The 24,510-nt window shown below is 22.2% G+C and overlaps 9 protein-coding genes and 1 pseudogene across 9 annotated transcripts, besides 1 other annotated feature; 8 read left to right on the top strand and 2 right to left on the bottom strand.

Moving 5' to 3' along the window:
* Positions 1-828: 828 nt before the first annotated feature.
* PCHAS_1332000 (YL1 nuclear protein, putative) lies at positions 829-2,748 on the top strand (the record flags this gene model as incomplete). The annotated part of the gene is made up of 1 exon (XM_732025.2): positions 829-2,748. One exon carries the CDS (start codon positions 829-831, stop codon positions 2,746-2,748), a length of 1,920 nt encoding a protein of 639 aa, XP_737118.2.
* A 1,112-nt stretch (positions 2,749-3,860) lies between these two features.
* PCHAS_1331900 (fam-a protein) lies at positions 3,861-5,429 on the bottom strand (the record flags this gene model as incomplete). The annotated part of the gene is made up of 6 exons (XM_016799259.1): positions 3,861-3,968; positions 4,122-4,355; positions 4,451-4,560; positions 4,715-4,784; positions 4,883-5,135; positions 5,329-5,429. 6 exons carry the CDS (start codon positions 5,427-5,429, stop codon positions 3,861-3,863), a joined length of 876 nt encoding a protein of 291 aa, XP_016654574.1.
* A 2,169-nt stretch (positions 5,430-7,598) lies between these two features.
* PCHAS_1331800 lies at positions 7,599-9,117 on the top strand (annotated as a pseudogene).
* Positions 7,599-9,117: a sequence feature (fam-a protein, pseudogene).
* A 245-nt stretch (positions 9,118-9,362) lies between these two features.
* Positions 9,363-10,343, bottom strand: PCHAS_1331700 (cyclin 1, putative; the record flags this gene model as incomplete). The annotated part of the gene is made up of 1 exon (XM_733753.1): positions 9,363-10,343. The coding sequence occupies one exon, from the start codon at positions 10,341-10,343 to the stop codon at positions 9,363-9,365; it is 981 nt and encodes a 326-aa protein (XP_738846.1).
* Positions 10,344-11,216: 873 nt separating this feature from the next.
* Positions 11,217-11,722, top strand: PCHAS_1331600 (conserved Plasmodium protein, unknown function; the record flags this gene model as incomplete). The annotated part of the gene is made up of 2 exons (XM_016799258.1): positions 11,217-11,312; positions 11,597-11,722. 2 exons carry the CDS (start codon positions 11,217-11,219, stop codon positions 11,720-11,722), a joined length of 222 nt encoding a protein of 73 aa, XP_016654573.1.
* A 1,747-nt stretch (positions 11,723-13,469) lies between these two features.
* On the top strand, positions 13,470-13,814 carry PCHAS_1331500 (mitochondrial ribosomal protein S6-2 precursor, putative; the record flags this gene model as incomplete). Its single annotated transcript, XM_016799257.1, has 1 exon — positions 13,470-13,814. The coding sequence occupies one exon, from the start codon at positions 13,470-13,472 to the stop codon at positions 13,812-13,814; it is 345 nt and encodes a 114-aa protein (XP_016654572.1).
* Positions 13,815-14,941: 1,127 nt separating this feature from the next.
* On the top strand, positions 14,942-16,480 carry PCHAS_1331400 (fam-a protein; the record flags this gene model as incomplete). The annotated part of the gene is made up of 6 exons (XM_016799256.1): positions 14,942-15,042; positions 15,240-15,459; positions 15,556-15,625; positions 15,780-15,889; positions 15,985-16,218; positions 16,373-16,480. 6 exons carry the CDS (start codon positions 14,942-14,944, stop codon positions 16,478-16,480), a joined length of 843 nt encoding a protein of 280 aa, XP_016654571.1.
* A 1,982-nt stretch (positions 16,481-18,462) lies between these two features.
* PCHAS_1331300 (fam-a protein) lies at positions 18,463-19,988 on the top strand (the record flags this gene model as incomplete). Its single annotated transcript, XM_016799255.1, has 6 exons — positions 18,463-18,563; positions 18,742-18,964; positions 19,063-19,132; positions 19,292-19,401; positions 19,496-19,729; positions 19,884-19,988. 6 exons carry the CDS (start codon positions 18,463-18,465, stop codon positions 19,986-19,988), a joined length of 843 nt encoding a protein of 280 aa, XP_016654570.1.
* Positions 19,989-20,726: 738 nt separating this feature from the next.
* On the top strand, positions 20,727-21,071 carry PCHAS_1331200 (mitochondrial ribosomal protein S6-2 precursor, putative; the record flags this gene model as incomplete). The annotated part of the gene is made up of 1 exon (XM_016799254.1): positions 20,727-21,071. One exon carries the CDS (start codon positions 20,727-20,729, stop codon positions 21,069-21,071), a length of 345 nt encoding a protein of 114 aa, XP_016654569.1.
* A 1,110-nt stretch (positions 21,072-22,181) lies between these two features.
* PCHAS_1331100 (fam-a protein) lies at positions 22,182-23,796 on the top strand (the record flags this gene model as incomplete). Its single annotated transcript, XM_016799253.1, has 6 exons — positions 22,182-22,282; positions 22,482-22,740; positions 22,838-22,907; positions 23,063-23,172; positions 23,270-23,503; positions 23,656-23,796. 6 exons carry the CDS (start codon positions 22,182-22,184, stop codon positions 23,794-23,796), a joined length of 915 nt encoding a protein of 304 aa, XP_016654568.1.
* Positions 23,797-24,510: the final 714 nt, after the last annotated feature.

Here is a 24,510-nt window from a genome sequence, read left to right as displayed (position 1 = left end):
TTTTTTTAAGCGTATTATAAATTTTAAAATAGAGAATCATCTTATCTAAGGATTTTAGCATGAGAGCAAAATAACAATTAGCGCTAAAATACAAATAAACAAATTAATAGAAATTCGCACATATATAATCGTAATTTGTGTATTATATTGTATGCCTGCTCGTTATGCTACATTTCCATCTTATTTTCCTGTGCGAATTATTTTACACTTGTTATTTAATTTATTATTTACTCGTTTTTTTCTCTTTTTTTATATCTTGTTTTTAGCCATTTATTAAACAGTATTTATTCTTGTAACAAAAAATTATAATTACAATAAATATTATTAGGAGGGATAGAGAAAACTAAAGTGCAAAAAATATAATAATAGCCCCCAAAATATATTATTTTGGCTAGCATAATGTAATATTCAGCAGAAAAAGAAACATCAAAAAAGAACAAAAATTTTGACTATACATATTACAAAATATACATATAAATAATATATGCATATTATGATAAATTACACAAAATAATTATGAATGAAAATACTATAAAAATAAAAAACTCAATTATTTAATAGTTTATAACCGAACGAATTTATATCGAAAAATGAAAAAAATCGTAATTAATTATAAAATTTAAAAGAAATAATAAAAAAAAGATAAAGAAAAACCAGAAATGGGAAAATAGTGTAGGAATAAACTTTATAATTAATTGGCATGTTTTAAATTAAAAAAATATTATTATATATACCTTCCTGTACATTTGTATGTATATATGTATTATATATATAATATTTTTTTCGAAATCTTATTACTATAAAAATACATAATTCGAGAATTATGAGATGTGGAAGTGGAAATTCAGTGATAATACAAGAAATAACACATATGATGAAGGGAAATCAGATGAAAATTCTGTTGACAGGGAAGATGAAGATGAGGATAAGAACAAAAATGAACTAGACGAGACGGAAGAAGAAGAAGAAGAAGATGAAGAAGGCGAAGGTGAAGAAGGGGAAAACGAAGAGGACGACGATGAAGAGGATGAAGAGGATGAAGAGGACGAAGAGGACGAAGAAGATGAAGATTACGAATTAAAAAATTATGGTATAGCACTTGAAATGCCGAAAAGAAAAAATAGAGGCAGAAATTTAAAGAAATTAATTGGCGAAGATTTAGAAAAAGATGAAAAGTTTTGGAATGATAGTATATGGGAGGAAGAAGAAGTCGATGAAGAATATGTAAATTCTGAAGGAGAAGAAGAATATGTAGATGTAACAGATTCCGATTTTGATGATGATGAAGATGGGGCAGAGGAAGATGACGATGACGAAGATGAAGAACAAAATGAAAATGAAGGTGATGATGATGATTCAAAAAGAAAAAAAAAAAAAATATATGCCTATATGGAAAATTTAAAAAAAAAAAAAATGTTAAAATATAATTTAATGAAAAAGAGGAAATATGATAATATGAAAAATATAAAATCGAAAAGTGATATAAGAGAAAAAACGGACGATCAAAAAAATCAAGAAGATAAAAAGCAAAGAAAACGGAAAAGAATTGAACAAAATTATATAATGTTACATAGATCGACACGGGACACTACTAGACAAAAAACTGAACAAATGGAAAAAAAATTTGAATTGAGAAGAATAAAAAAAGAAGATCGCTTTAAAAAATTTTATGAAAATAGACAAAAAAAAAAAGGTATGCAAAGAGAAATGACAAGAGAAGAAAGATTAGAGGAAGCAAAAATAACTGAACAATATAATATGCAATCTTTGTTAGAATTGCAAGCATGGGAAGAAGAAAAAAAAAAATATGTGGAAAATAAAAGAATTATATATCACAAACCAAAAAATGTTTTCATTAGCTTTTCATATTCAAAAGATAATAATTTACCATTAATCGAAAGCTTGAAATATGAAATGGATGTAGCCAATCTAAATAATAATGGAAAAAATATAACAGCAGATGGTGAATTAATTGACAATAATGGATTATTAATAGCACACAGTACTAATATAATAAACAGTGAAACAGATAAAAACGTTATTGATATTGGACAAAATTCTAACGAAATCCACTGCCCATACCCGGAGCAGATAAATAAAAAAGAACAAATGGAGAATGAAGAAAAAATTAACGGTAAGGAGCAAACAAAGGAGGGAAATTACATCATTACACCTGAAAATGCAGAAAATCTTAACAAAACTGATAAAAAAAATAAGGAAGTATTTGACCCCAATATAGAATTAAATTTAGAAAACCTTGATCGCTGTGAAGATCTAAATATAGAATATTTAAATGAGAAAGATGGATTAGCATTTGATTGTCTAAATAGTATAAATAACAATAATGCTAAGGATGATAATGATGCCAATAATTTAAACAAAACCAGCGAACAAAAAAAGGAGCCTGAACCAAGAGATATTGAAGAAAAACAATTTTATATTGTTACAGATCCTAATGAATTAAGTATGTATAGTAATTATAATAATAATAATAATAAGGAATTTTTAGAAAAATTTAAAAATAAGCGTAATATATGCTCAATTACAAATTTGGAAGGAAAATATTTTGATCCATTGACAAAAAAATATTATAATAACGCCGATGCATTTAAATTGTTAAGATTTTTCTATCATAAAAATATGTACGATGATATAAATAACCAATTATCTATGATGGTTGATATATTCAAAAATAAGTTAATTGAAATAGAGGAATCCACAAAAAAACAAAACACTGATAATATTTAGTTGATGCAATTTATCTACATTGTGAATGTTTTTGTTAATAAAAAATTACATAAGCACTCTCTCCTTATCGTATATGATGCGATCAAAAGAAGTGCCTGTTATTTACATACTTAGCAAGTTTGATGCATTTCTGCATTTATCCTTGTCAATTTTATATTTTTTTTTTGTAATACTACACAATAATAATTAACTTTTATAAATATAACTTTGCAACACTTAATAACTCATTAAGTAAAATATAAAAATATATCCTATAAATTGAAGAATAATAAAAAAGAGTGATTTTATAGGAATTATTATATTTTATATGTGCACTTAGCCAAATACTTTATAGTTATTCATAAACCCTTATTGGTTATATAAAAATGATTAAAAAAACATATATATAGAAAGATTATCAGCAATAACGCTTTAAAAAATAGCGGTATGGCACTGATCACTATATGAACAATAATGCCTCCCTTTAGACGGAATGCATTCGATATTGCCTACAGCTACAATTAATATGTGAATATATATGCATTACAGTATAAGCATCGCTTTTTTGAAAAGTATAATGGTATAGATAAATTTAGAAATGTGCTACAAATATTCAAAGGGAGCATATGCTTTATAGACCTTCCAAAAAAGAAATATTTTTTATTAAATAAAAAATAAGTACATATATATGTGAATTGCATTAAATTAGCATAATAATTTTATTTTAGACATTATTTAAATGAATATTATGCTTATAATTCATATAAAAAATGTTTTGTTTTCTAATTAGTTTGTACATATATATGCACATGTTTTTTATTTCTCTAGAACAAATAAATTTTTTTTAAAATCAAATTTATAAATATGTCATTTATATTTAACATTCATGAAGGATATTATTTAGTTTTTCATAATCACACAAACATACGTAAGCACTACACGCTTATCGTTTTCAAATATATATATATTTATTTTGACAATAAACCAGACCAAATTATATGCAATTCACGCACTATTAAAAAATCAAAAAAGTGTTATGTAACAATAACTAAAAATAAACATAATACATAAAAATAACTTAATTTTATTAATATAAGTATCAAATTTTTTTTAAATATCATTTGGAAATATGTTTATTCCTGGTGAAAAATATCTCTTAATTTGATAATATCATACATTTTGTTGGCTATTCCCTTTCTGATTGCCCAATTTGGTACCCACCAAGAAAAATTTGTATCAACCTGATAAAAAAAAACACCAAATTAATAAATATATAAAATGCTCCATTTTTGTTGTGAATGAATAGGTAAATTACAAATATGCACATTTATATCGAATATATTTTTAATAATGGTGAAATAAAATTATGTTACTAAAATTTTTATATTGCTTACAGAGATAAGATAGGTAATTTTAACGCAATCTGGTTCCCTTTTAATGATAAATCCTAATAAGTTAATATACATTTTGGATAGTTGTCCTTCTCTAATATCTTCTGCAGAATCAATAACAGGGTTGAAAAATTTTGCACTTTTTACCAAAGGATTTACAAATTTTTTCGTCTCATTAGGATCATGAACATTGATATTTGATGAAGCCAAGACTATTGTAGTTTCATTTTCTGATAACTATAAATTAATAAAAAGTTTATTTTCATAAATTATAATATAATCATATGAAAAAATGTATATCTAGAAGGATGGAGGGGAAAAAATTGCCTTACTTGAAATTTTTTGGCTAATGCATGATAATATCCAGCCCATGATTTCACCATAGAACTGTGACGTTGTTCTAAAATTACTAAATTTTCATTGTAAATTCGAACAAGGCTTCCTAAAAAAAATTATAATTTTGTATACATGCAAATTAAAGCATGATTAGATTTAACAAATTGGAATATATTAAATAGCAAATTGGGTATTGATAACAACAAAACAAGAAATACATTATAAAGATTGATAACCATATAAATAAATAAATTAATTACCGTCAATGAAAGCACCATCAAAGTTCTCTGCGCCTCGGGGGTCCCATAACATGTTTATTATACCATCATACTAATAATAACAAAAAAAACATATTTATATATTAATAATTTAATTTTTGTATTTTAAAATAATTTCATGAATTAAAATTATTGTTTGTTGATTCGTACATTATCAGCATTGGGGATTGTAAGTTCAAGCTTTCCAATGTCAATATCATCGACCGTCTTAAAATATAGGATTGCTTCATCATCTACCTTCTTATATATTTCGTAATCATCTGTAGGTTTGACATGTTTTTTTAGAAGAGATAAAGCTTCGGACATAAATTTGTTTGCGTGTTTGATTTCCTTAGGGTTGTCATAAAATTGTTGTTGAACGCCTTTAGGGTTGTCACATACTTCGTGTTCGCCTCCATTTGAACTGCAAATGGAATAGGAAATATATTTTAAAATTTATTTGCATTTTTAATTTTAAAATAATATATATTTATAAGAAGTTATTTTGATTTCCAATTGTTATACATATCTATATTCACAAAATATATATAATATTCTCATAATAAACGATATGCATATTTATATTCGATATATATATGTTGCGATTATTTTCTTACGAAGTAGCGCTTGAAGCGCTTTCACTTGCAAATGCTACATTTTGGATATATCCTATGACACTTAAAAGTGCCAAAGCAATCTTAATATAGCTTTTATTCATTTTGTGGGTTGATAAGTAAATATTTTTTAGAAATTGAAAATTAACAAATATAAAGGTTGTATAAGTATGCTAAATCGAAGCAAACAATATTATACAAAATTTTAAAACTTTATATTTATTTAAACAAATATAAATAATTTTTTAAATTTATTTATTTCATCCATTTATCAGATTTTTAAATATAATTATATATATATTATTATTATATACTAATAAATTTAGAATTTAGTGGCGATCTTATGCTCTTGCATTGTTATTAGGTTTCGTCGTTTTAAATGTCAACTATTTAATTATTATTATTTTATTATTAAATTATTATTATTATTATATTATAATTATTAATTATTATGATTATTATTATTGAAATATATATAAAATATTAAAATTATATTTAAAATTATATATGTAAAACACAATATATATTATAATATATAAAAATTAAATAAACGGATTTTTTTAAAAGAATTATAAATTAATTTTGTTTTATTTAAATCGATGCTTATAAGGAGCGATAATTATTGAGCTTTCATAAATATTAAATGTCAAAAGTTATAATTACATCTAAAAAATAGTTTTATATATAAACATTTTAATATGCTGCATTGTAGAAACCCAAACTTTTTGTTTTTATGGTTCATAACTTAAAATAAAACTGAAATTTATTCAATTGGTATTATATATGGAATTATAATAAATAATATTTGGAATTTATGCATGCATAGAAAAAACGTATACTATATAGCAACAGCATTGCTTTACCTAATAAAAAGTTGATAAAATAAATAAAATGTAGGGTAATTATAAAAAATATATGTTATTTAAGTGAATGCATAGCCAGGTATGATCTAACATACGAAAAAAATTATATTAATGAATAAATAGCTATGCTGAAATGTAAATTATAATAATTAATATATAAAAATAGCTGTTTTGTTGTTTCTTTCTATTTGTTGAGTATAAAAGATGTTTTTATAACTTTAAATATTAAAGAAGTTTATTTTAAGGTGGGTATTACATTATATTTATACAAGTCCACACTATTACAGCAATTATTTATAATGTTTCATAACAATAACATGATAAAAATGATATTATGGTAAATTATTATTTCTATGATTTGGTTTTATTATTTTTAATATAATTTCAAAGCTGATAAAAACCATGTATTAGTAATACTGGTGTCCAGGCCTTTTTTGAAATTATTGGAATTATAAAACTACTTTTTATATAAAAAAATAGTTAGTATATATATATATATATATGTACAAATACCAACAAAAAAATTAAAATAAAAACTAATGAGTTTTATTTGATATCAATAACGAATCATAGTGTGCATTTTCGAAATAAACAGATTTCTATATAAAGGGAAATTCGGAATTTATTTTTATAGGCAATGGTGAAAATAAGCTAATAACAACGGCAAATATCGAGAAGATCATAATTAAAAAATAAAGACATATTTTGTGTATATATATCTTGTGATTTATTTTACAACTTTTTTTTATTGTTTTTATAAAATCCAAATATCATATTATATAATTCCATTTATAACAACCAATTAAATGCATTTCAGTTTTATTTTTAAGTTATGATCTATAAAAATAAAAAGATTAGGCACATATAGTGTAACATATTAATAATGTTATATATAACAAAAACTATTTTTTTATATTTAATGTTTATTAAAGTTGCAATAATTAATGCTCCTTATATGCAACGGTTTAAACAAACAAAATTAATCTACACATTCTTTTAAAAAAGTTGTTTACTTTAATTTTTATATATTATAATATATTGTGTTTTATATATATAATTCTAAATAAAATTGCAATGTTATTATATAAATTTCAATAGTAATAATTAAATAACTAATATTTATAAAGCAGGAATATAATTAATAATATATAGAATATAGACCCCCATTAAATTCTATATTTTATATGTATTTATTAGTATATAATAATATTTAAAAAAATTTGATTTAAAAATTTGATTAATACATAAAATAAATAAACTTTAAAATTATTCATATTTTTTTAAATAAATATAAAGCTTTAAAGTTTTTTAGAAAATCGTTTGCTTCGATGTAGCATACTTATACAACTTTTATATTTGTTATTTTTCAATTTCTAAAAAATATATTATATTTATTTATAAAATCCCAAAATGAATAAAGGATATATAAGATTGCTTTGGCACTTTTAAGTGTCACAGGATATATCCAAAATATAGCATTTGCAAGCGAAAGCGCTTCAAGCACCAATTCGTAAGAAAATAATCGCAACATATATATCTATATCGAATATAAATATGTATATCTGTTTATTATAAGAATTATATATATTTATGAATGTGTATATGTATAAAAACCGGTAAATAAAAATAACTTCTTATAAATATATATATATTTTTTAAATTAAAAATGCAAATAAATTTAAAAATATGGTGTTTCCTCCATTTATAGTTCAAATGAAGAATCTAAACAACAATTATCTGCCGACCCTAAAGAAGCTAAACAAGCAGTAGATATAATGACTGAAGCTTTATATCTTGCACGAAAATACGCTGAACATACAGATGATTACGAGCCATATTCTAAGAAAGGTGAAGACCCAATTCTATATTTTAAGAGAGTAAACAATACTGACATTGGAAAGCTTGAATTTGCAATCCCCAACGCTGATAATGTATGAATCAACAAACAATAATCTTTAATTCATAAAATTATTTAAAAGTAATAATATAATGGTTAATATATAAATATGTTTTTTTTTGTTATTATTAGTATGATGATATAGTAAATAAGCTATGGGATATCAATAGTCCAAAGAACTTCGATGATGAATTCATTGGAGGTAGTTAATTTATTTATTTAGTGTGGTTATCAATCCTTATAATGTATTTCTTGTTTTGTTGTTATCAATACCCAATTTGTTAAATCTAATCATGCTTTAATTTCCATGTATACAAAATTATGACTTTTTTAGGATATATTTCTCGAATATACGATCCAAATTTAGCAATTGTGCAACAACGTTACAAAAGTCATCTCCCAGATTGGTAAAGGTGTTATCATGCATTGGCCAACAAAGTTGAAGTAAGGATATTTTTTTTCTTGATCCCTCTATATATACTTTTTTCCATATGATTATATTATAATTTATGAAAATAAACTTTTTATTAATTTATAGTTATCAGAAGACGAAACTGCAATACTCTTGGTTTCATCAGATTTGAATGATCATTATGGCGATCCCTATATAAAATATGTAAATCCTATTGTAGAAAGTGCAAACTCATTCAAACCTGATATTAATTCTCAAGGAGATATTAGAAAAAGAGAAATATTCAAAATGTTTGTTAACTTAGTAGCATTTTTCATTAAAAAGGAAGTCGATTGCGTTAAAATTACCCATATCAGCTCTGTAAGCAATATAAAAATTTTAGTCACATTATTTTATTTCACCATTATCAAAAATATATACTTTCTACATAATGTGCATATTTATAATACACCTATTCATTTATAATAAAATATATCAGTTTATATCTTTATTAATTTTTTGTTTTTTTTTCTTAGATTGATTTCAAATTTCATCCAAGATCCCCATATGAATTTGTTAAAAAAGTGGAAGCCAAAACTATTTTAAAAGTTATCAACTTAAAAGATATTTATAAAAAGTAATAAATGTATTTCCAAGTGATAATCTTTAAAATGTTGATACTTGTATTAATAAAATAAACGTATTTTCATGGTATTATTATCCATATCATTCCTGTATGGAGCTCATAATATGCAAATAAAAATACCGTGTCCCACAAATTAAAGAATTCAAAAAAAAAAAAAAATAATAATACGAATAACTCTTGGCTGTATATAAAAAATGAAATGGTTTCAGCTATCTTTTTGTCTTTTATATTTTTTATTTCTTATTTTATGCTTGCCATTTTTTTAGATTCATTTTGCTCATTATCTTCATTGTTTAGTTTATTTTTTTTAGACTTTTTATGACTTTTTTTTTTTTTTAAAATATCGTAAATATCAATACACATGTCTAAAGTCTCTCCTATTTGCTTCGTAGTATTTTCATCATCAAATGTATTCCTCAAATCAAAATGGTCTTTATATTTAATATGAAGTTCATCTATTTTATTTTTCAACTTTTGAAAAAGGATTTGATTATTATTTGTAATAAATTCCAAGATGAATTTATCGGCATTTACAATATTAAAATTGATTTTAATATTATTTATAAAACAGTATAATGCTATTTGTGCAGGTGTATAAGTGAATGTTATAAAAAAGTTTTCTAGAAGCTTTAAGCATTCCAATGAAGTGTTAACGTATATTTTATCGCAGATATTTTCAAAAGAATTTTTTACTTCGTTGTCTTTATTTATATATTTATTTATATAATTTAAAAATTGATTTTTTAAATAAAAAATACATTCTTTAGTATATAAAAAATTCAATTCAAAATCCAATGATGAGCAAACAACATTTTCATGTTCTAAAACTTTATCTAAGTTAATATCTATATCGCTAAAAAATTCATTAATTTTATACAGCCTTCCATATCCTTCTAACTTTATTGCTAATATAATACAAGTAAATATTAAGATGCGAGGGTCATATTCTAAAATTATTTCTTTCAAATAAAATCTATTATACAATACAATAGCACATTCCACTATTTGAGGTTGTAGTCTTTTTATATCACAAAAATGTGTTAGCTGATAGCAAAAATATAACTTTGTTTTTTCTATATCAGCGTATTTAGGTATGTTCACATTGTATGTTTTAAATTTTTCTTTGAAATCGTTATATTTTTTTAAACAAATATCATCTATCTCTTGTCTGCTTTTGAAAAACCATTTTTTAATATGTGATGTATTTTCTGGGTAATTCATATCTTATTTATCATTCCCCTTTATATAATAATGCATATATAATATACACATGTATACTTATATATTTGTGTATATTGCAAAGGACCAAACAAAAAATATATAAATACAAAATCTCAAGAACAAATTTAACGATTTAACATTTTAAAATAGGAATCACAATGTATGCAATTATGCAGCACTTATTGATTTCATAAAGTTGCAGTTATATTATAAATTCATAAAAAGGGGAAAGCTACTAGCGATAGTTACATTTTTTTTTGCTCTTAAATTTAAATTAAATACTTCTAATAATTTATATATATTTTTTACCTTTTCATTTTTATCATAATTTTACAAGGGTATATATTTTTTTTCATTAATGGTTCAAATTTCATAAATATACTTGTGTTTTCAATGAGAATGATAAATATATAACGTATATAAGGCATAGTAATATTATAGTTTATGAGCGTATATTTTTCGTTACCACCTACATTTAATTATAAAAATTATAACAAAAAAATGTAGATCATATAAACACAAAAAAATATTTTTTTTGTTTTATTATTATATATAAAATATAAGCTTTAAACACATAAATCTTGAACATGACACACTGTATTTATTTTATTAATATATTTTTGGGGATTAATGTTTTGTAAACACCAACCTAGCATGTTTTTTCTCTTTTTTTTGTAATGCTATAAAATAATAATTACCTTATATATATATCATTTTGCAACATTTAATAGCTCATTAAGTAAAATATAAAAATATATTCTGTAAATTGAAGAATAATAAAAAAGTATGAAATTATAGGAAATATTATATGTTATATACACAATTAGCCAAAATATTTTAAGTTATTCACAAATATATATTGCTTATATAAAAATGATTAAAAAAAAAAATAGCAAAAGCCTAACACATTTAGCATACATTGCATTATTAGTGTTACCAAACGTTTTTATCAAGAATTTATCTTTTGATGTAATAATAAAACAATGAAATAATTATATTACATAAGTGTATATAGGAAATTAAATAAGATTGTGGATAAGAAGCATTAGACTTTATATCTCAATCATTATATATATACATTTTGTGTGCACAAAAATGAAATTTTGAATAAATATATGGTTTGTCCCACTTTTGTTATATGATATTTTTATTTCACTAAATATATAAGCTCGAAAGTTGTATATATGTCTTATATAATTCATTTATTGATTTACAATGTTTACACTTTTTATTTTATAACTTTTTCATTGCAGAATATTATAAGTTTAAACTTCGATAAATTTAAAAAAAAAATATATAGCAAGGTTACCAGTAATAATATTTTAAAAAATAGCGATGATGGCACTGATCATTATATGAACAACAATATTTCCCTTTAGACGGAACACATTCTATATTTTATACAGGCACAGTTATTATGTGAATATATCTGCAATATAGTAATATTAGGATTAGGAAATAATTATAATACAAATATAGTTTTTTTTTAAACGAGAAAGGTAAAGATAAATTTAGAGATATACTACAAATATTCAAAGGGAGCATACGATTTAAAGACCTTCCAAAAAAGAAATATTTTTTATTAAATAAAAAATAAGTACAAATATATGTGAATTGCATTAAATTAGCATAATAATTTAATTTTAGACATTATTTAAATGAATATTATGCTTATAATTCATATAAAAAATGTTTTGTTTTTTAACTAGTTTGTACATATATGTGCATATGTTTTTTATTCCTCTAGAACCCATAAATTTTCTTTAAAACAAAGTTTCTTAATTTATCATTTAACATTTGGCACTCATGAAACATATTATTTAGTTTTACATAGTCACAAAAATACAAGCAAGAACTACATGCTTATCGTTTCCAAATATATAAATTTATCTTTACAATACAAACTATGAACAAATTATATGTAAATCAAACACTATTTTAAAATAAAAATGGTGTTCTGTAACAATAATTTAAATAAGTATAACACATGAGAATAAGTTTATTTTATTAATACATGCATCAAAATTTTAAAAAATATCATTTGGAAATATGTTTATTTCTGTTGAAAAATATCTCTTAATTTGATATATTTATAAATTTTTTGGCTAGAGTTTTTTTAACAGCTCTGCCTGATTAACTTCTTCAACTCGTTTAGCTTCTACTGTGTGTAATCATCCATATATAAGATTTATTTTATATTGCTTTAATATTGAAAAATTGATCTATTGTATAGAATTTAATATTAAATATATATAAGTTTCCATTGGATTCAAATACTTTATTACTGTTATAAAATAGTTTGTTAACATTCATTTTTACACTACCCAAAATCATATATGTACGAATACTACGTAATACAAATAATATTGTAAATTATTTATTTATTTAGTTAGTTAGTTATTTTTTAGGGTTTGTGATTATTATTTTTATTTTATCGTTTATTTTGTTATTACATTTACAACAGTGTAATTTTTATGTGCTGATTTTTTTGTCATTTAACGATCACTTCTCTTTATATTTTCTTTTTGAAAGGATGCTGGAGATATGTGTTACATATTTTTTTTCATTAAACTTTAGGCTTAATTTTTTATTTTTATAACTATGTAATAATTAATATTTTGTTTTCCCTATTAGTATTTTTAAAACAGTAGTTTTCCCATTTCGGTTTTTTAAGATTTTACATGTGCTTAATGATTTCTTTATATATGAATTTTTGTTCGAATTCAATCATATTAATGTAGATTTTATTTTATATAATAAATTGACACTTATTTACCTTTTTTAATTTTAACAATAAATAAAGCCCAATACAAAAGAAATAACATAGTGTGTATTTATAATATGGATTTTAGTAGAGTGAACAGATGTATAATCTTAGTGCATAAAGAAAAGAGATATTGTAGAATATATAACGGTGAATTGTAACACATATGCTAATGAATAGTAGAATTCAATAAATGTGAAACAAATATAGATATATATGGATATATTTTGTCGTATATTATCATTTGAAGGGGTAGTAGTGTAATGTATAGGACATATTTTACACATATATATAAATGTTCGAAGACAAATATAGCCATATGTATAACAAATTTATAGAAATTTTGATGACGTAATTAAAAAATGGTACTGTACGAATCATATATAGCCCTAAATAAGCATATTAAAAAAGATGATGTCAAGAATTTAATGAAAAATTTTCATTTTATAGTTAATAAATATAATGGTAATATAATAAGCATTAATGATTTGGGGTGGAGAAAATTCGCCTTTTGTATAAAAAAACCAAAAGTAGGGACATTTTATTTTGGACGATTTTATTGTATTACCTTTTATTCAAATAGTAAAAGTATTAGAGATTTGAATGAACTATTTCATAGTAATACTTATATTTTAAGATTTTTAAATACCAAGATGAAATATAGATCGAACTTTCTGGTTGCACCTTTTTCACATATTATTGAATAATTCGCAAATTCCATAAAATACATTCAAATTGAGCATATAATAGTGAGCATTAAAATAACGAGAAAATATGAACAACTCTGTTATATATATATTAATAACATCAATATTTAATTCCATTTTTTTATTAAAAGGTGCAAATTTCAAGAAAATTAAAGTCAAATGCTAATGGTAAAAGTTATTAAACAAATAAAATCAAATTTAATAAACATAATTAAAATCAAAAATTAAAATGAAAATTAATAGTTTTATTTGATATTAATGAATGATCAAAACGTACATGCTCACAATAGCAGGTTGCTATATAAAGGAATATTATAATTCATTTTCATGGCAATTAATTGCGAAAATAAACTAATAACAACGACAAATATCGAGAAGATCATAATTAAAAAATAAAGACATATTTTGTGTATATATATCTTGTGATTTATTTTACAACTTTTTTTTATTGTTTTTATAAAATCCAAATATCATATTATATAATTCCATTTATAACAACCAATTAAATGCATTTCAGTTTTATTTTTAAGTTATGATCTATAAAAATAAAAAGATTAGGCACATATAGTGTAACATATTAATAATGTTATATATAACAAAAACTATTTTTTATATTTATAATATTTTTTATATTTAATGTTTATTAAAGTTGCAATAATTAATGCTCCTTATATGCAACGGTTTAAACAAACAAAATTAATCTATACATTCTTTTAAAAAAGTTGTTTACTTTAATTTTTATATATTATAATATATTGTGTTTTATATATATAATTCTAAATAAAATTGCAATGTTATTATATAAATTTCAATAGTAATAATTAAATAACTAATATTTATAAAGCAGGAATATAATTAATAATATATAGAATATAGACCCCCATTAAATTCTATATTTTATATGTATTTATTAGTATATAATAATATTTAAAAAAATTTGATTTAAAAATTTGATTAATACATAAAATAAATAAACTTTAAAATTATTCATATTTTTTTAAATAAATATAAAGCTTTAAAGTTTTTTAGAAAAGCGTTTGCTTCGATATAAGATACCTTTGTACTACCTTTATATTTGTTAATTTCAATTTCTAAAAAGTATATTAATATTTCTTATCAACTCCAAAATGAATAAAATATATATTAAGATTGCTTTGACACTTTTATGTGTCGCAGGATATATGCAAAATATAGCATTTGCAAGCGAAAGAGCTCCAAAAACCAAATCGTAAGAAAATAATTGCAACATATATATCTATATCGAATATAAATATGCATATCGTTTATTATGAGAATATTATATATATTTTGTGAATATGGATATGTATAACAATTGGAAAATAAAAATAGCATCTTATAAATATATATTTTTTTAAATTATAAATGCAAATAAATTAAAAAATATACTGTCTTCTCTATTTGTAGTTCAAATGAAGACACTAAATACGAATCATATTTCTACCCTGAAGAAGCTAAACAAGCAGGAGCTGTTATGGACGATGCTTTTGCTATTGCACAAAAATATGCCAAAAGTACAAAAGGTTACAAATTACATTATAAGAACGATGGAGCAACTCTACATCTTAAAAGAGACAAAGGTGCATATATTGGAAAGGTGGAATTTAAAATCAAGAATCCTGATAGCGTATGAATTAACAAGCAATAATTTTAAATTCATGTAATTATTTTAAAATAAAAATATATAATGTTAATATATAAATATATTTTTTGTTAATGCTAGTTTGATGGTATAATAAACATGATAATGGATTCCAATGGCCCAAAGAACTTATATGATTTATTCATTGGAGGTATATAATTAATTTATTTAATGTGATTATCAATATTTATGATACATTTCTTGTTTTGTTATTATCAATGCCCAATCTGCTATTTAATATTTTTTATTTTGTTAAATTTAATCATCCTTTAATTTGCACATATACAAAATTATTATTTTTATAGGGCACGTTTCTCGAATGTATGATGACAGTTTGGTAATTATACAACAAAATTACAGAAGTCGTGTTCCAGATTGGCAAAGACATTTTCAAGTAATAGCCAACATAGTTGAAGTAAGGACATTTTGTTTTCTTTATCCTTCTAGATATACTTTTTTTCATATGATTATACCTTAATTTATGAAAATATACTTTTTATTAATTTATAGTCATCAGAAAACAAAGTTGCAATACTTTTTGTTTCACCAAATACGAATGGTTATAATAGTAGAACGCATAAAAAACATGTAAATCCTATCGTAGAAAGTGCTAATTCATTCACGCCTGATGTTAGATTTCAAACAGATTTCATGAATCCAAGAGTATCCGAAATTTATGTTAACTTAGCAGCATTCTTCATTAAAAAGAAACCAAAATACGTTAAAGTTACCTTTATCGGTTCTGTAAGAATATAAAATTTTTAGTAACATAATTTTATTTTACCATTTCAAAAATATATACTTTCATATATGTGTGCATATTTATAATATATATATTCTTTCACAATAAAAATGGATCAGTTTACATATTTACTAATTTCTTGTTTTGTATTCTTAGGTTGATTTAAATTTTCCACGCTGTGTCTCAGACAAATCTATTGAAAAAATGACAGCCGGAATTTTTTCAGCTATTTTTAAGCTAAAGAATATTTTTAAAAAGGAGTAAGCATATTTCCAAATGGCACCTTTTTAAATTTTTATCCTATATTAATAAAATAAACTTTTTTTCATGGATTATGCTTATTTTAAATTATTGTTGCATAACATCATTTTTATTTTTAAATGGTGTTTGATTTGCATATAATTTGTTCATATTTTTTTTTGTAAAGATAATTATATATATTTGGAAACCATAAGTAGTGTTTTTGTGTATTTATGTAACTATAAAAAAATAAATAATAATTTTTTTGAATGACAAATATTAAATGATGAATTTATAAATTTTATTTCAAAGAAAATTTATGGGTTCTAGAGAAGTAAAAAACCACGTTACATATATCTACAAACTTAATAAGATAACAAAACAATTTTCATATGAAATATAAGCATAATGCTCATTTAAATCATGTCTAAAACTAAAATATTTTGCTAATCTAATACAATCCACATATATATATGTAGTTATTTTTTATTTAAAAAACCAATTTTTAAATTATATAAATAAATATGTAAATATAGACAACGAAATAAAAAATCCCTTTGAAAATATATGCGATAAAATATACGTTACCACTTCATTGGAGTGTTAAAATTTTCTATAAAACCTTTTTATAACATTCACTTATACACCTGCACAAATAGCATTATACTGTTTTATAAATAATATTAAATCAATTTTAATATTGTAAATGCTGATAAATTCACCTTGGAATTTATTACAAATAATAATCAAATCCTTTTTCAAAAGTTGAAAAATAAAATAGATGAACTTCACACAAATATAAAGACCATTTTGATTTTAGAAATGCATTTGATGGTGAAAATACTACAAGAAGATAGGAGATACTTTATATAAATGTGTGCATTCAAATTGAGATATAGTAGCAAAAATGATAATATATGAGAAAATAGGAACAAATCAATTATATATAGAATACATATCTGCTTACAACTCCAATATTTGATTCCATTTTATTATTAAAAGGTTAAAATTTCAAGATAAATTTAAGTCAAATGCCAATGATAAAAGTTGTTAAAAAAAATAAATATAATATACATAATTAAAAACAAAAAACTTAAAGCGAAACTAATGAGTTTTATTTGATATCAATGAAGGATCGTAGCGTATATGTTCGCAAGAAATAAGTTGCTATATAAAGAAAAATTCTGAATTTGTTCTCCTAGGCAATTGTGAAAATAAGCTAATAACAGCACCAAATATCGAAAAAATTATCATTAAAGAATAAAGGTATATTGCGTGTATATATATCTTGTGATTTATTTTGCAACTTTTTTATTAGTATTTATAGATTTCAAATATTATATATTATAATTCACGTATAATACCCTAATTAAATAAATTTCAATTTTATTTTTAAGTTATGAGTTATAAAAATAAAAAGTTTAGATACATATATTTTACATATTAATAATGCTATATATAACTAAAACCATTTTTTTAGATTTATAATATTTTTTGAGGTATATAACATTATTAAAGTTGCAATAATTAATGTTCCTTATATGCAACGGTTTAAAAAAAAACAAAATTAATCTGTATAATTTTTTTAAAAAATTCATTTACTTTAATTTATATATATATAATATATTGTGTTTTACATATATAATTCTAAATATAATTTTAACATTATTTATTATATAAATTTCAATAATAATTATTAAATAACTAGCATTTAAAGAGACGGAACATAATAATATAGAGAATACAAGACGGCTACTAAATTCTATATTTTATATGTATTTATTAGTATATAATAATATTTAAAAATCGAATTAGATTTAAAAATATGATAATATGTGAAATAAATAAATTTTAATAATTATTTATATTTTTTAAATAAGTACTTTTAGAATTTTAAAAAAAATTATTTTCTTTGATTACCGTACTTATACTATTTTATATATGTTATTTTCCAATTTCTAAAAAGCATATTAATATTTTTTAATATTTACTTGTCAAATCCAAAAATGAATATAGGATATATTAAGATTGCTTTGGCACTTTTCTGTGTCGCATATTTTATGCAAAATGTAGCATTTGCAAGCGAACTCTATTCAAGTGCCACTTCGTAAGAAAATAATCGCAACATATGCATCTATATTAATATAAATATGTATATCGTTTATTATGAGAATTATATATATTTATGTGAATGTGTATATGTATAACAATTGGAAAATCAAAATACCATCTTATAAATATATATTTTTTTAAATTAAAAAATATATTGCCTTCTCCATTTGTAGCTCAAATGAAGAATCTAAACAACAATTATCTGCCGACCCTGAAGAAGCTAAACAAGCAGCAAATGTTATGGCCGATGCTTTAGCTATTGCACAAAAACATGCCAAACATACAAATGATTACAAATTATATCTTAAGAAAGATGACGAAACAGCTCTATATTTTAAGAGAGTAAACGACACTGACATTGCAAAGCTTGATCTTACAATCCCAAACCCTGATAGTGTATGAATCAACAAGCAATAATTTTAAATTCATGTAATCATTTTAAAATAAAAATATATAATGTTAATATATAAATGTATTTTTTTTGTTAATATTAGTATGGATGTATAATAAGCATGTTAATGGATCCCAATGCCCCAAAGAACTTATATGGTGGCCGCGCTGAAGGTATATAATTAATTAATTTATTTAATATGGTTATTATTCTTTATCATGTATCTCTTGTTTTGCTATTACCAATGCTTAATTCGCTACTTAATATTTTTCATTTTGTTAAATTTAATCATGTTTTAATTTGCATATATACAAAATTATAATATTTTTTAGGAGCCCTTTCTCGAATATACGATCCAAATTTAGTAATTATAAAACAGCATTACACAAATAATTCTGGACCATGGCAAAGATATTGTCATCTATTAGCCAACAAAACTGAAGTAAGGATATTTTGTTTTCTTTATCCTTATAGGTATACTTTTTTCATATGATCATACCTTAATTTATGAAAAATTACTTTTTATTAATTTATAGTTATCAGAAGAAGAAACTGCAATAGTCTTTGTTTCACCAGATGTGAACGATCATGATAGTAAAAAGAATAAAAATTATGTAAATCCTATTGTAGAAAGTGCAAACTCATTCAAGCCTGATATTAATCCTCAAGGAAGTATTAGAAATCAAAATGCATTAAAAATGTATGTTAACTTAGCAGCATTTTTCATTAAAAAGGAAGCTGATTGCGTTAATGTTACCTTTATCAGCTCTGTAAGAATATAAAATTTTTAGTAACATAATTTTATTTTACCATTTCAAAAATATATACTTTCATATAAGTGTGCATATTTATAATATATATATTCTTTCACAATAAAAATAAATCAGTTTATATATTTATTAATTTTTTGTTTTTTTTTCTTAGATTGATCTAAATGCTTCTCCCAAAGCAAAAAAACAAGCTGTTAAAAAAGTAACAGCCAACATTATTCTTGATATTGCCAAACTAAGGGATATATTTAAAAATTAATAAATGTAATTTCAAATGGCATCTTTTAAAATTTTTATCCGATATTAATAAAATAAACTTTTTTTCTTGTATTATGCTTATTTAAATTATTGTTGCATAACATCATTTTTATTTTTAAATAGTGTTTGATTTGCATATAATTTGCTCATAGTTTGTATTGTAAAAATAAATTTATATATTTGGAAACTATAAGCATGTATTGTTTGCGTATATTTATGTGACTATAAAACTAAATAACAAGGTTCATGAGTGCCAAATATTAAATGATAAATTTATAAATTTGATTATAAAAAAATTTATGGATTTTAGAGAAGTAAAAACCATATACACATATATGTACAAACTTAAAGAGAAAACAAAATATTTCTTATATGAGTTATAAGTATAATATTCATTTAAATAAAGTCCAATACAAAAAAATAAGATGATGTGAATTTTATAATATTTATTTTAGTGAGTAAACAAATACATATGTATATTCTTAATGCATAAAGAAAAGAAATATTGTAGAATATATAACAGTAAATTGTAACACATATGTTAATGAGCAGTAGAACGCAATAAATGTGAAACAAATATATATATAAATATATGTATATATATATTGCTGCTTATTATCCTTTGAAGGGGTAGCGGCGTAATGTATAGGACATATTTACACACATGTATAAATCTCAATGAAAAAATATAACCATATGTATAACAAATTTATAGTTTTTGATGAAGTAATTAAAAAAAATGGTCCTGTACGAATCATATATAGCCCTAAATAAGCATATTAAAAAAGATGATGTCAAGAATTTAATGAAAAATTTTCATTTTATAGTTAATAAATATAATGGTAATATAGTAAGCATTAATGATTTGGGGTGGAGAAAATTCGCCTTTTGTATAAAAAAACCAAAAGTAGGGACATTTTATTTTGGACGATTTTATTGTATTACCTTTTATTCAAATAGTAAAAGCATTAGAGATTTGAATGAGCTATTTCATAGTAATACTTATATTTTAAGATTTTTAAATACCAAGATGAAATATAGATCGAACTTTCTGGTTGCACCTTTTTCACATATTATTGAATAATTCGCAAATTTCATAAAATGCATTCAAATTGAGCATATAATAGTGAAAATTAAAATATACGAGAAAATAGGAGCAACACAATTATATATATAATGCATATATATTTATAATTCCAACACTTTCTTTCTTTTTTTATTAAAAGGTGCAAATTTCAAGATAAATCTAAGTTAAATGCCAATGATAAAAGTTGTTAAAAAACTAAAACTTAATTTAATAAATATAATTAAAACGAAATTAATGAATTTTCTTTGTTATCAATGAAGGACCCAGTAGTCATTTTCGCAATAACAGGTTGCTATATAAAGGAAAATTCTAATTTATTTTCCTAAGCAATTGTGAAAATAAACTAACAGTAACACCAAATATCGAAAAAATTATCATTAAAAAATAATGGTATATTTTGTGTATATATATCTTGTGACCCATTTTACAACTTTATGTTTGATTTTTTTTTCTATGCATGCGTAAATTCCAAACATTATATATCAATAATTTCACGTATAATACCCTAATTAAATAAATTTCAATTTTATTTTTAAGTTATGAGTTATAAAAATAAAAAGTTTAAATACCTATATTTTAACATATTAATAATCTATATATAACTAAAACAATTTTTTTAGATTTATAATATTTTTTGAGGTATATAACATTTATTAAAGTTGCAATAATTAATGTTCCTTATATGTAACGGTTTAAAAAAAAGCAAAATTAATCTGTACAATTTTTTTAAAAAATCCATTTACTTTAATTTATATATATATATATATATAATATATTGTGTTTTACATATATAATTCTAAGTATAATTGTAACATTATTTATTATATAAATTTCAATAATAATAATTAAATGGTTAGCTTTTAAAGAGTCGAAACCTAATTAATAATATAAAGAAAAAAAGACTCATTACTAAATTCTATATTTATTTATTACTATATAATAATATTTAAAAATCTGATAAATGAATGAAATAAATATTAAGCTTTAAATTTTTTTAGTAAATCGTTTGCTTCGATTTAACATACTTATACAACCTTTATATTTTTTATTTTCAACTTCTAAAAAATATATTCATATTTTTTAATATTTTACTTATAAAATTCAAAAATGAATAAAGGATATATTAAGATTGGTTTGGCACTTTTAAGTGTCGCAAGCTATATGCAAAATATAGCATTTGCCCGCGATATGATTTCATTCGACAAACCGTAAGAAAATAATTGCAACATATATATCTATATCGAATATAAATATGTATATCTGTTTATTATGAGAATATTACATATATTTTGTGAGTGTGTATATGCATATCAATTGGAAAATAAAATTGCTTTATTATAAATATATATTTTTTTAAAGTTAAAAATGCAAATAAATTAAAAAATATATTACCTCCTCCATTTATAGTCCAAATGAAAAGGATAAATACCAATTATATTTCGACCCTGTAGCCGCCAAAAAAGCTCACGAGGCTAGAATAGCTAGAGAACATAAACAAGCAGAAGGCATTATGACCGAAGCTCTAGCTCTTGCAAAAAAATTTGCTAAACATACAAAAGATTACGAGCCATATTCTATAGACGGTGAAGAACCAACTATATATTTTAAGAGAGTAAATGACACTGATATTGGAAAGCTTGAATTTACGATCCCCAACGCTGATAATGTATGAATTAGCAAACAATAATCTTTAATTCATAAAATTATTTAAAAGTAATAATATAATTGTTAATATATAAATATGTTTTTTTTGTTATTATTAGTATGCTGATCTAGTAAACATGCTATGGGATCCAAATGGCCAAAAATATTTCGATATTTCATTCATGGGAGGTATATAATTAATTTATTTAATGTAGTTATCAACCTTTATTATATATGTCTTGTTTTGTTTTTATCAATGCCCAATTTGCTATTTAATATTTTTTAATTTGTTAAATTTATCCACGTTTTAATTTGGATGTATAAATAATTGTAATTTTTTTTAGGATATTATCCCGAAATGTACAATGAAAATTTAGGAATTGTACAACACCGTTACGCAAGTCCTGTTAAAAATTGGCCAATGTTTTATCATGCATTAGCCAAGAAAGCTGAAGTAAGAAAATTTTTTGTTTCATTCATCCTTCTAGATATATATTTTTTCATATTATTATGTCCTAATTTATGAAAATATACTTTTCATTAATTTATAGTTATCAAAAGACAAAACTGTAATACTCTTGGTTTCATCAAATATTGATGATTGTTATTATGATTTCAATAAAGAATATACAAATCCTATCGTAAAAAGTGCAAACTCATACCGCCCTTATGTTGATTCTGAAGACGATATTAGAAATGGAAGATTATTCAAAATATATGTTAACTTTTTAGCATTTATCATTGAAAAGGAAGCAGATTGCGTTAAAATTACTTATATCAGCTCTGTAAGAATATAAAAATTTTAGTAACATAATTTTATTTTACCATTTCAAAAATATATACTTTCTACATAAATGTGCATATTTATAATTTATCTGCATTCATAATAAAAATGGAACATTTTATATATTCGTTAATTTTTTGTTTTTTTTCTCAGCTTAATCTAGACTTAGCTCCCGGATACCCAAATCACATAGCTCGAAATATATTAGCCAAGAGAATTTTAAAAGCTACCAAATTAAAGGATATTTTTCAAGGTAATAAAAATATTTCCATGTGGAATTTAAAAAAAAATTAATGCCTGTATTAATAAAACAACCTTATTTTCATGGGTTATGCTTATTTAAATTAGTGTTGCATAACACCACTTTGATTTTTAAATAGTGTTTGATTTGCATATACTTAGTTTATATTTTTTTTGTAAAGATAATTATATATGTTTGTAAATGATAAGCATGTAATGCTTACGTATGTTTATGTGACTATGAAAACTAAATAAACTTCATTGATACTAAATATTAAATGATGAATTTATAAATTTTATTTTAAAGAAAATTTATGGTTCTATAGAAATAAAAAAGATGTACACATATGTTACAAAATTAAAGAGATAACAATATGCTCTTACATGAAATATAAGCATAATATTCATTTAAATCAAGTCTAAAACTAAATTGTTATGCTAATTGAACGTAACTCACACATATATGCACTTATTTTTTATTTAATAAAAAATATTTCCTTTTTGGAAAGTCTATAAATCATATGTTTTAAAATGACAAAAAAATTAGACATAAAAATTACATTGTCGTAAATGTAATAATAAAATAAACATAAAATGAAAATAATAACTACAAACCCTAAAAAATAACTAAATAAATAAAAACGAAAACAATAAATGTAAAAAAAGAAAATTGTAAAATCAATGAGAAATTCTATCATTTTTTTTACATTGATATTTTCTTAAATTAATAGGAAACTCCTTTTAAAAATATATGTTAAAAATCAAATA

The sequence above is a fragment of the Plasmodium chabaudi genome, assembly GCF_900002335.3.
Source record: "Plasmodium chabaudi chabaudi strain AS genome assembly, chromosome: 13".
Lineage (NCBI taxonomy): Eukaryota > Apicomplexa > Aconoidasida > Haemosporida > Plasmodiidae > Plasmodium > Plasmodium chabaudi.
Note: the sequence above shows the minus strand (reverse complement) of the source record. Positions and strands in the feature narration are given on the sequence as shown.